This window comes from Anopheles bellator, chromosome 2, assembly GCF_943735745.2.
Source record: "Anopheles bellator chromosome 2, idAnoBellAS_SP24_06.2, whole genome shotgun sequence".
Taxonomy (NCBI): domain Eukaryota; kingdom Metazoa; phylum Arthropoda; class Insecta; order Diptera; family Culicidae; genus Anopheles; species Anopheles bellator.
The window spans coordinates 58,428,756-58,440,393 of NC_071286.1; the positions used below are offsets into that span (position 1 = coordinate 58,428,756).

The window sequence follows — 11,638 nt, forward strand, 5'->3', positions numbered from 1 at the left end:
CTACAGTTTGCTGCCTGGGTCGATGCGGTTATATTCGTGTTCAGCCTCGAGAACGAGTCCAGTTTCAACGCGATCTACACCTACTACAACCGGATAGCCCACCACCGGAACACGGCCGAGATTCCGATCATTCTGGTCGGAACGCAAGGTAAGCGCGAACGCAGAGTCCCCTCCGATCCGTTCTTTTTCCCCGTGATTAATGCTCTAACTTGGTTCTTTCCTTCGGCGCCACTTCCAGATGCCATTAGCGAGCGATCACCGCGAGTAATCGATGATGCCCGGGCCCGCAAACTGGCGCAAGATCTGAAACGGTGCACCTACTACGAAACCTGCGCCACCTATGGGCTGAATGTGGAACGATTGTTCTTGGACGGTAAGAATCTCGGAAAAGTTGCAATCTTGGATAAGTTGTTGCTATAATGTTGGAAAAAGGATAACGCCGCTAGCGCCCCCAACGGCGGGTACCGTTACTAGTATCGCCTCGCATTGCCTGTCACCAACACAGGCGCAAGCACGCGCAATCATGTTTCTCGCATGCAGCATGTTGCGACGCAGTTCTCGGTCGTCACGCAAAACGCAAAGAGGGTCCTTCGGACCGTTCCGAAAAAAGGCAGCCAAAAGAAATTAATCGTACGACGGCGGGAAGCGAGCGAGAAAGCGCAATCGTTGATGTGCAGAGTGCGAGCAAGAAGGAGAGTGCGGCAAGGCTAAAAGGGGACATTCGACGAACCACCGGGAGGAAGCATAAACAAAACAAAAGCCCCGTAGTAAGGCGCGAGGCGAAGCGAGGCCTGTGTTTGTTTGCTCGTGGAACGAATTTCGGTTTCAGTTGTTGGGCCCAATTGGCAGTGGCAGTGTGTTGGTGTGTGATGGTAATTCATAGTTGCGGACCGCACGCAGCAGTTGCTCAGATTCCTTCTCCGGTTCTCCTCCTTTCACGGGGGCTTTTTTATGCTTCGCTCTTTATGTTTCGCTTTCGAGCTTCGTTCGCCCAACATATCTGGCCCCTGGTGTGCGTGTGTGTCGAGCGTTTTCCCGATTTCTGTTTTCTTTCCTCCTTCATTCCGGTCCGTTCCTTGGAGTTGCTCTTCTTCTTTTTCTGCCCATTTCTTGGTACATCTCACAGCTTCGATAACTCTCCCGCGGGCGCGCACAGTTTCTCGACGCTAGGCATCGGAAACATCTTCCTTTTTGTTTCTGACTCGGGCCGAAAGAAGCCGCGTTATCGGTTTGAGCAAAGGTGACTTTAAAGGTGCTAGTCCTTCAGTTTCTCGGTTCGAGTGCATTCCGTTTTGCCACCGGTGGGTTGCTGCTGGTCACTTTCGCGCGGTGCTAATGTTCGAAAAGCAACCACCGATCTCAAGTGCCCGAGGCACCAGTGAACGGCCGGACGGCCACGCGGCGGCTTCATCGCCATCACCAACGCCAGCTGCCGACCACAAGCCAAAGATGCCTTTTTATCGAAGATATTGTAATTTTGTTTTTTTCTGTATCATTTAACTAACACCCGGCCCAGTAACGGCGGCCATTCCTTTCCAAAAGCTGCTCCATAGTTTGCCTGCTTTCCGTTTGTGTTAAACAGTGTCTTTGTTATCCGCTTTTCCATGAATCCGCAGCCTGCCAGAAGATTGTGCAGCAGCGTCTATCGACCGGTTCCACGATAACGCCAACCAACTCGCGACCGACAACACCGCAGGGCACGCGGCTCGGAGTGGCCAGCTTTCACCCATCAGTTCCTAGCCCAACGAATGGGTTCTCCGCGGCGAACACCGCCAGCCCGGCCAGCGCGCTTATGCTGAGCAGCTCCTCGCCAAGTCACCACCACCAACAACAGCAGCAGCAGCAGCAGCAGCAACCGTCGCAACAGCACGCGGGCAATATGACCTTGCCGCACCGGCATCACGTCCTGTCCGCCTCGAGCCATCACATTCCGATCAAGATCAGTGCCGAGCTGATCGCTTCAGAGGCGGCGCAATCGCAGCACTTGGTCGGATTGGCCTCCGGCGGCGGCGGTAGTGGGGTGCAAAAGTGGGGAACCATCTCCCACGGAACCTCACAGCAAGCACTCCTGACGCTTACGAACGAGAATAATAACATTGCAAAGTTTGTGCCACCGACGCATCCGGTCTCTGGCGGTGGCGCTTTAGTTGGTGTTGGGTCCGACAGTCTACTTGGGCTCATGTCGTCCGGGAAGGACAGCCACATCGCAGGAGCCACATCGCGGGAGCCAGGCGGAGGCAGTACCACGGCAAAAGAGGGAGGTAAGGAGCTACCGACACCCACCTCGACACCGACCACCTCACGCAAGAGCCGCCGAAGATCGAACCTGTTCATCCCTTCGTCGTCGAAGAAGGAGCAGCAGGAGAAGATCAAAAACGGTGAACTGGGTTCCGGCCGGGCCATCCCCATCAAGCAGGGGTATCTGTACAAGCGGAGTAGCAAGTCGCTCAACAAAGAGTGGAAGAAGAAGTACGTGACACTCTGTGACGATGGCCGGCTGACGTACCATCCATCGCTGCACGACTACATGGACGATGTACACGGGAAGGAAGTGTCGCTCCAGTATGTCACGGTAAAGGTGCCCGGCCAGAAGCCCCGGGGAACCAAATCGATCATCACGAACAGCGCTCTGACGGCGGCAGCCGCTGCAGCGGCCTCGGCCAATTCGGCTAACGGAACAAACAGCAACGGTGCCGGAAGCAACGGGTTGACAGAAGGTATCGGTGGTCTTTCGCTGGCCAAGGATCGGAAGATCACGGAGAAGGTGCTACTGACGGCGTTCGATACGCTTCGCGAGCCGGTCAAATCGAACTCGCAAACGAGCGGCGACGAGGGCATCGTGATAAGCAATAGCAACTCGCAAAGTTTCCTCGGCAGCGACAGTACCGCTGGCAGCAAGATCGATGCGCAAACGCCAAACGTGAAGAAGCGGCACCGACGCATGAAGAGCAGCGGCGTGGGGAAGAACAGCGAGTACGATGGTGGGTAGCCGAGTGCACGAACATTTTACTCAATCAAAATTCACTAACCACAATCGGGGTTTTCTTCCAGACTCTGACGGATTTGAGTTCTATATCGTATCACTGGACAACAAGCAGTGGCACTTCGAGGCGTCGAGTTCGGAAGAGCGCGACGAGTGGGTGTCGGTGATTGAGCAGGAGATCTTCAAGAGCTTGCAGGGCATCGAGTCGTCCAAGTCGAAACCGCTCAACCCGAGCGACATTGCTTCTATGCAGTCCATTCGGAGCCGGGTTCCCGGGAACGGTTACTGTGTCGATTGTGATTCTCCAAGTAAGTTTATAAGCCGCACTGCGTTCAAGGCTCTTCTTTCCGAGACATCCCTAAACTGGGATTAATTTGAATCTTTTTCAATTTACTTTAGATCCCGAATGGGCCAGCCTCAATCTCGGTGTGCTGATGTGTATTGAGTGTTCTGGGGTACACCGAAACCTTGGTTCCCACATCAGCAAAGTTCGCTCGCTGGGTCTGGACGAGTGGCCGTAAGTATTTAATTGGCCCACTATTCTACGAGAGGCTAATTATTCCTCTTTTCACGATCTTTACAGTCCTGGTCACTTGAGTGTGATGCTGGCGATCGGTAACAGTCTGGCGAATTCCGTTTGGGAGGCCAACACGCGAGGACGCGTGAAACCGACACCGGCTAGCTCGCGCGAGGAAAAGGAAGCCTGGATACGGAGCAAGTACGAGGGCAAAGATTTTTTGCCTGCCTTCAACCCATCGCCACCGATCGGTCAACAGCTGTGCGAGGCCGTCGTGCGGTCGGACATGAAGTCCATCATCATATTGCTGGCGAACGCGAGCAACGAACACATCAACTCTACCGCCAGCAATCGCGATCTGCGGACACCGCTGCTGTTGGCCTGTGCGATCGGTAATCTCGCCATCTCTCAGCTGCTGATATGGGTAGGTTTCGAATATTGTTACACTGTGTTGAGCATGAAAATAGTAACATCTTTCCTTCAATTTTACAGCATCACGCCAACCTGAAGCATGTCGATAACGAGGGTCGCTCGTGCTTGACGTTCGCCAAAGCTGCCAACTCGCTGGCGGCCGCGAAACAGGCGACGAACTCGCCGCATCACGTGAATGTCGAAACCACGGCGGCACTGGTCGAGCTACTCATCAGCTTGGGTTGCACCGATCCAGCCCCGTTCTCCGCCAGCGGTACGCTCCCGCGAAGAAGGGAAACCATCGATCAGGCCACTTTCGAGAAGTTTTCGTCGAGCGTCATTTAAGAGTAGAGCGTGAGAGAGTAGAATAGAAGAGAAAGAAAAGAAAAGGTGATGAAATAATAGACAAATTTATACGCAATCTCAGTCGGGGACAGGGGGGTTTTGTAAAAAGAAAATGTTAAACACGAGATGTTGGTTCGATAATACAAACAAACAAAGTCTCTGGACATCATCAGGCAGGTCCCGGCTTCGCGGTGGCTCATTGTAACATATCGTTTGATTTGTTGTTCGAGGTGCGTGGACCTTGTCTCCCCGATACTTAATCTTCCCTTCGGGCAAGCGATAAACAAGAAAAACAACACAAAAGATGGTAGTGAGGCGATAAAGGAAACAATATATTCACCCGTTGTGATTCGTTTGGTTAGATTGTAAGAACTGTATTTTCGGTTTACGTTTAAAGCGAAAAATAACGCTACGTCTGTATAGGATACGTGACACGGCCAAGAGAGAGGAAAGGATGCATCTTCCCGTTGGCCAGTGGATGCGCTTTGTAAATAGTACTGTTTATCGCGTCACCCAAACAAGGTGTTGAAAGTATTAATAGTTGCACTGTAGAGCAGACGTGCATTGCACCCGAAGATTATGCTGCGCCTGGAAGCGGCTGTATGCGGGGCAAATTCTTTTACTAAAGTTGGTTTTGTTTTGGTTAGAATTCTTAGTTTTACCCTTACGCTGGCCGGAGGCCAGACAATAGTACGGTCATGTATTGGGAGTGCTGCGAAACAATGGTGTTTAACTGTAGACCTTTAGGCAAGCAGGGTGTGGATGTAGACTCATATTTCGGTGATAATGCTGCATTCATCGTGTTCACGGTCGACTCGCTTCAAGCATTAGATAGAAACTAAAGATTGAAGAGTTTAGGTAGGACATCGTTGAATCGGCCGAAAAGAAGCGAAAGCTTACTATGTTCATTCATCATATAATACGGAGGCTAGAAAGAAGATCATCATTATACGTTTGTTAAGTTATATTGTTCCTAGTTTTAGACCTTTGAAGGTGGTTCGTGCGATCAGCATCTACTGATCACGAAACTATTGATCAGCCGTAAGCGAATAATTGTTTAGACTAATGTGCTGCTTAGACGAATGATTCTAGTTCCGCTTTAACAGAATGGAATGATCACACAGAAAGATCAGAAAACATTTGATCTCGCCTCGTGACGCACTGTGACGTGCAACAGTTGGTCGATGTTTGCTTACCACCATTGTCAGTTTTACGCTATCACCGTAGCTTTTGATCGTTTATTTGAAACACTTTTGCGTCAAATACCTTCCGCCATTCGTTTTAATCGCTGTTATCGCCCGAGAACCCCACACACCGGTACGCTCACATCAGTTCCTATTGTGCGTATGAACTTGCAAAGGAAACAAACAAATCAAATGATTTACTTGTCTGCACATTTGATGGTTTCTTGTGTGATTAATTTTTTTCCTACCCCCATTGAACGCATTGAACACTTTAAAATTGACACATTCGTTTCAGTAGGAAAATGTACTGCATCTCAAAAATATGCCAAATGTTATATTTCAACAACTACCTATATACAGGATGCAAATATTTGGGCAACAAACTGTTGCCCTATTTCTTCTGTTTGTCCACCAAATTTGATTAAACAGTCCTGGGACTGCTGATTTTTGTGCTGTGGAAACCTGTGCGCAAACCAATCTTATACGAAAGTAGCGCAGCAACAAACCAATATAGAATCAACATAAGCAAATAGATAAAGTAGATATTACAACGGCAAACAAAAAATCACCACTTGCATGTAACAACAATTAACGGCACTTTGCGATGATTTGCACCAGAACCCGTAGACAGAATCCAGCACCAACATCTCGAAATAGTGCATGTTGATCAAAAGCGTCATGTTCAAGAGGAGAAGAGCGCGACTCCCCGGCGATGCTATCAGTGTAGAGAAGGTATAATACAAATAATCGTAAACAGAAAACCTCACACAACCCATAATGATCGAAACGATGCAAATATCCAAGTAAAATGTTAAATCAACAACAAGAGAAATAACGCAACTTACAACCGTTGAAAATCACAACAGTTTATAATAGTGCTTAAACTGAAACCGTTAGACATATTAGACAAGGCCTGAATCGAAACATACAAATACAACAAGATGTTGAACTCTAATAGAAAGCTAACAAAAGTGACATTTCAAAACTTTATCTGTGCCGAGATTCGATGTGCAAACGGACGGGATATGGGCAACGAGATGTACACAACAGGAAACGTGAGCAAATTTTTGAAACAAAAAAAGATTCCTTCTGTTTGGGGCTTCTGTTTAGACTAGTGCTGAATTCCAATGATAAACAAACAACCGCAAGAATTTCTCCTATGTGAACAGCCCTGAAGCATGCGCAAGATCTAATATATGATGGAAACTATTTAGCAAGTTCGCGAACCTCTTTTTCCTACAATCTTTCCTCCTTGTGGTAAAATATTGAGAAAATTGAAGTATTGTATGTTCAGAAATTTCTACTGCACATCCTCTGTGTTTGTGTTTGCAGCGCGCTTAGCTCTAATCACGATTGCTATCAAACACGTGTGCAGTAGTTTGTGTATTGTTGGAAATGATTTATTATCTGTTGTTAGCCATACAGCTGATCATTCTCGTGGTGGTGAACAAACTCGACGCGGTTGCAACAGTTGATTTGCGTGTGATGTAATTGTGTAGTAGCGACGATAATCTACCGCAATCTAACGATCTGCTCCATTAGCCTGTTCAAGGACTTTTATTTATATTTTGCATCTGTTTCAGTCTTCGCTGGTAGTTGATTACTCTGGAACACTCACTTAATTGGTTGGCTCAGCGCCGCACCTTTTGGATGCTTTGCGGTGACGAACGGGCTTTGACGATCACGAATACGGAATCCAACTGAGTCTGGCCAAACCGAGAGTGTGACTACGCAGGATTACCAATAAGTAGGTCTATTGGGCGTTTGGCCTTTGAACCCACCATTCCGGACCGTTGGAATGACTTGCATACCCGTCATACGCGGCCAACCGGCTTCACGCTTCCCAGCGCCGCGGAGAGTAAACAACTATAATCTCCGGAAGCATCATTATCATTCGTATCAAGCAAACGTCATGGAACAATTACCCCTCATGCACGACGAAGTGATAATACAGCAAAGCCCCTACAGCTGGGCTGATAGTAGGCAAACGGCATTAAATAGGAGCGCATCTCCCGTTGCTCCGGCAAACGTTCTTGCGCATCTCGCAGTGATAGTGACCGTTAACGTTTCGTGAGGTTGGTTTCGCAAGAATTGGAAAATGGCAACAAAAAGTAAAGTGATTTTCTCCGGACACAAGTGCAACGGTAGCGAGTACGACGCCAAGCGACAGCTATGGTTCGGGGAGCGTCTTCCTTCAGTTCTCAATCCTCAGGCTGGTGTGGGGCGGATCATTCTCGACTCGTTGGCACGCTCTCCAGATAAGGTGATACAAATCAATGCCGACACGGGCGTGCGCCTAACGTGCCGGGAAATGCGTCTCCAGATCGTCCGTGCGGCACTACACCTGCAAAAGCTTGGCTTCAAGAAGGGCGACTTTGTTAGTATGGCGTGCGGAAACGGTGAGCACGTGGTGCCGGCGTTTATCGGTTGCTGGTTGCTCGGTTTGGCCATGAACCCGCTCGCTCCGGTCTATGGAAAGGAAGACTTTATGCACATGATGCAACAAACGCAATCGCGGCTGGTATTTTGTGACGAGTCGAATCGATCCGTGGTGCAGGAAGCGGTCCGCGAAGCAATCAGAAACCCGGGAGATGTACATTTGTTTGTGATGGGAAAGGGCGAGAAGGGGATCGCTCGGTCAGTAGCCGAGCTGCTCGAACCAATTGATGGAGAGGAAGATTTTCGACCGCAGTACCTTGGCGATGCCACAAAACTGGTTGCCATGATTTTGTGTTCGTCTGGAACTACGGGACTACCGAAGGGGGTTTGTTTGTCGCATGCCCATTTCGTCGATGGAATGGTGTTTTCAACGTAAGTCCACGGATCTCCTATACTTTGACACGAAAATGATCATTCAACTGTTGTGTTTTTCTTTCCTACGCAGCGAAATTTCCGATGGACCGATCTTCAACTTTAGTTCACTGTTCTGGGCCACCGGTATCTTTGCGGTTCTCACGTCGTTATTCTACGGTCGGCCTCGCGTCCTCACCAGCAGCCCGTTTAATGCTGAGCTCCTGATAAACTTGATCGAAAAGCATCGCATCGAAAACCTTTTCACCGCACCGTCGTACGTATCGGCTCTTCTTGCCCATCCGCGGCTAGCGAAAGCCGATTTAAGCAGTGTACGCCAGTGGCATGTTGGAGGGTCGATGGTCTTGGAAGAGCTTATCCTAAAGCTACAGCAGCACATACCGAATGGGCACGTACGATCGATCTACGGCAGCTCGGAGATCGGTTTCATCACTCGCAACGAAGCGATCTGCTTGTCGAACTCGGTCGGACCGCTGGCGACAAACGTGGAATGTCGTGTAGTGGACGATGAGGGACGCCCGTTAGGTCCTGGACAAACCGGCGAGCTTCACCTGTCACACCGATACATGTTTTTGGTATGCACGGCGGCGGCCAGATTATTCTGCCAGCCCCGAACCTTACTGAGGGAGATTTAATTGGTTTCGTTTTAGGGGTATCTCAACAACGAGCAAGCTACCGCAAGCGCGCTCACGGATGATGGGTTCTTCCGGACTGGCGACATAGGATACATGGACGCGAACGGCAACTTGTTCGTCATTGACCGCATTAAGGATATTATAAAGTACAACAACTACCAAGTGTCCCCGTCCGACCTGGAGGGTATCATTCAAAAGCTTGACGGTGTGAAACAGGTGTGCGTAATCGGTGTACCGTCCGCCGACCGTGCCAGCGATTTACCGATGGCGATCGTTGAGCGAACACCGGGCTCCAAAATCCAGGAGGCGGACATCGTCCGGTTGGTCGATGACCAGGTGGCTGACTTCAAAAGGCTGCGTGGCGGCGTGCGCTTTGTCGACAGTTTCCCGATGACACCGTCTGGAAAAGTATTGCGACGTGCGGTGAAAAAGATGATAGATGACGAACTGCAAGGATGAAACACATTCAAATAATTCTCTAGCGCTCCCAACAAATTAGAAGCACTGTTTCATGAATATTATGTGTGAATATGGACAAGCAGTTAGAATATAGAAAGGTGCCACAAACGACTATTTACATTAACGTAATCAAACATAGGCGCAATTATATCCGCCCAGAAGCCGAAACTGATAATGTAACGAAGAAAGAAATGATCTTACAAATCTGGAGGCGTCATTGTCACCGCCGCTTTTTATTCTGAGTGATTCTAACTCACATGACACTGAGTGGGGAGCCAGAGGGAACGAAGCCTTCGCCGCCTCATCATTGAGATTTGTAACAATTGTTTGAAAATACTCAACATAGGAAAGCGAACTAGGGTTCTTTGCCTATGGCACGTGCAAGTGCACTGGACTTGTCCCACGCTCTTATTTCGCTGACCGTCTGGTGACAAGGCGGGCACCGGCATTGATCATCTCCCAATAAACATTATGATCAACAGGAATCTTTAACCCCTCAGAAAGTGACCTGACCGACTGGATGAAGTAAGATGAGCTAATGTTCACTCGGTATAAACTCCTCTCCAGGTCCAGGTCAGAATCCTTTTATGTGCAAAAGGAATCCTTGTATGCGCAAACCAAACCCGACAACAACAATAATACAACATCAACTGATTCGCTGAACCCACCATCAATATCTTACACAGAGCTAGAATAAGGCATTTTACAAATGCAATCTTATTGAGTTACATTAAGTTAGCTATGAAGTTTAAAATTTTCTAACACAGCTCAGTCCGTTCCCAACACAAAATGCTTTTAATGTTGAACTCCTTTTTCAACGACTATTTTAAATCAACCATAAATTATGGGACCACCTGTCACACATTTCATTATAGCGACGCCCTTTCAATCACAGAGTGTAAACGCGTTCAACTATAATGCGATTTGCTGTCAAATGGCCGATTTAGAATTAATAGGCTGTTCAATGAGTTCTGCGCCTCGATAAGAGAAACACCATTTTTTGGTTTAAAAAACACTTTTACATTCAGTATGGTCTGCCTGGACACACGGGTTTCAACGAGACTCCAATTTATGATTTATTCCATTTTCAAAATGTTCCTTCTTTTATCGAACCGCAGAACTTATTGAACAAGCCAATTCAAACCCCATCGCACGCACACACGCGAACGCACCGACGTGTGCGGACGTGTCGTTAACATGGTGTTGGTGCAAACCAGGCAAAGTTCAGGTTTGTCGTCAGGTTTGAGGGTTCAAAGTGACGTTCAACACGTCAGAGTAACAGCCATTTTTTTTCTTAACTTCCAACCAACCTCTGCTGCGCGAACACCGTTAAAATAAGTTCCAGCAAGAAGGTATTTTTTTCTCGTATCTACAATAAACAAATAAACAATAATAACGTTCAAGCTGAAAATTAGAGTGGTGCTTAACATTTCCAACTTTTGCCGTGAACGGATGCGCGTTCGTTTAGGTAATTTCCCGTCGAATTTACGTGTTGTTGGTGTGCTGTGTTTGTTTGCGTATTCTTGAGGATGGTAAAGTAAATTCGGTTCATGGATAAGTTCTTTTCGCGGTGTGTGAATATCGTGCGTGCGTGAAACACGGAGCTTGGCCTTCCGCACAGAGCGACGGTTGTTGCCTGTTTTCGAGGGGTGGCCAAACTAAATTGCGATCAAATTGTGTAAGTGTAAAATCTCAGTTTCCGATATCTTAACACTGTTGGTGCAACAACTGCACGGGCGCCGTGTGTTTCTCTGCGCCCTGTGGCTGCTGCAAATCGATCGACCGAAAAGCGTTTCACTCAACGGAAGCGGCGCCGGAACGGAGAGATAGTGTTGGAAAAGCTGCGGACCAGCGCCCCGTTCCAGCCGCAGAAGGGGCCTCCTGGTGACCGTCGAACGAGCGAGGCAGATAGCGAAAGATAGCGAGACATTGTGCGAGAGAAAAGGAGCGCGTTGTGGTTGGGCTATGTGTGTTGGTGTCCGTATGTGTCCGATAGTTCTTGTGCTCCCGTTTCCTGGAAGCCATGATTGGGTGAAGTGAAAAATTCAACAGCTGATCACACGCTGCGTTTATTTGGTGCATCCAGCGGGCAACAGCATCATTTTTTTGTGGTGCAGTTCCAAAGGCGAAGAGAGAAACTTTGTATTCGCAAAGGTGAGGCTGCTGTGACTGCTGCGATGAAAGGCTTCAGTGATCTTCCTTCAATCACACTCCGAGCATTGCGAGCCAGCGAGAAAGAGACACCCTGAGCAGTGTTTATGCGTTCAGACACGTCCCTGCGTTTGTGGTTAAA

General features: G+C 48.5%; 2 protein-coding genes across 3 annotated transcripts in view; both read left to right on the forward strand.

Annotated features, from left to right (window-relative positions):
- LOC131211092 (centaurin-gamma-1A) overlaps positions 1-6,605 on the forward strand; it is a 134,155-nt gene extending 127,550 nt beyond the window's left edge. For both annotated transcript variants that reach the window (XM_058204445.1, XM_058204446.1), the window contains exons 3-9: positions 7-148; positions 239-373; positions 1,617-2,981; positions 3,052-3,291; positions 3,383-3,500; positions 3,567-3,924; positions 3,993-6,605. In XM_058204445.1, coding sequence (XP_058060428.1) covers positions 7-148; positions 239-373; positions 1,617-2,981; positions 3,052-3,291; positions 3,383-3,500; positions 3,567-3,924; positions 3,993-4,256 — 2,622 coding nt within the window. In that variant the 3' untranslated portion in view covers positions 4,257-6,605. The remainder of the gene's footprint in view (positions 1-6; positions 149-238; positions 374-1,616; positions 2,982-3,051; positions 3,292-3,382; positions 3,501-3,566; positions 3,925-3,992) is intronic.
- A 727-nt stretch (positions 6,606-7,332) lies between these two features.
- LOC131211094 (uncharacterized) lies at positions 7,333-9,520 on the forward strand. The gene is made up of 3 exons (XM_058204447.1): positions 7,333-8,251; positions 8,325-8,826; positions 8,902-9,520. The coding sequence occupies exons 1-3, from the start codon at positions 7,539-7,541 to the stop codon at positions 9,343-9,345; spliced, it is 1,659 nt and encodes a 552-aa protein (XP_058060430.1). The 5' UTR covers positions 7,333-7,538; the 3' UTR covers positions 9,346-9,520.
- Positions 9,521-11,638: the final 2,118 nt, after the last annotated feature.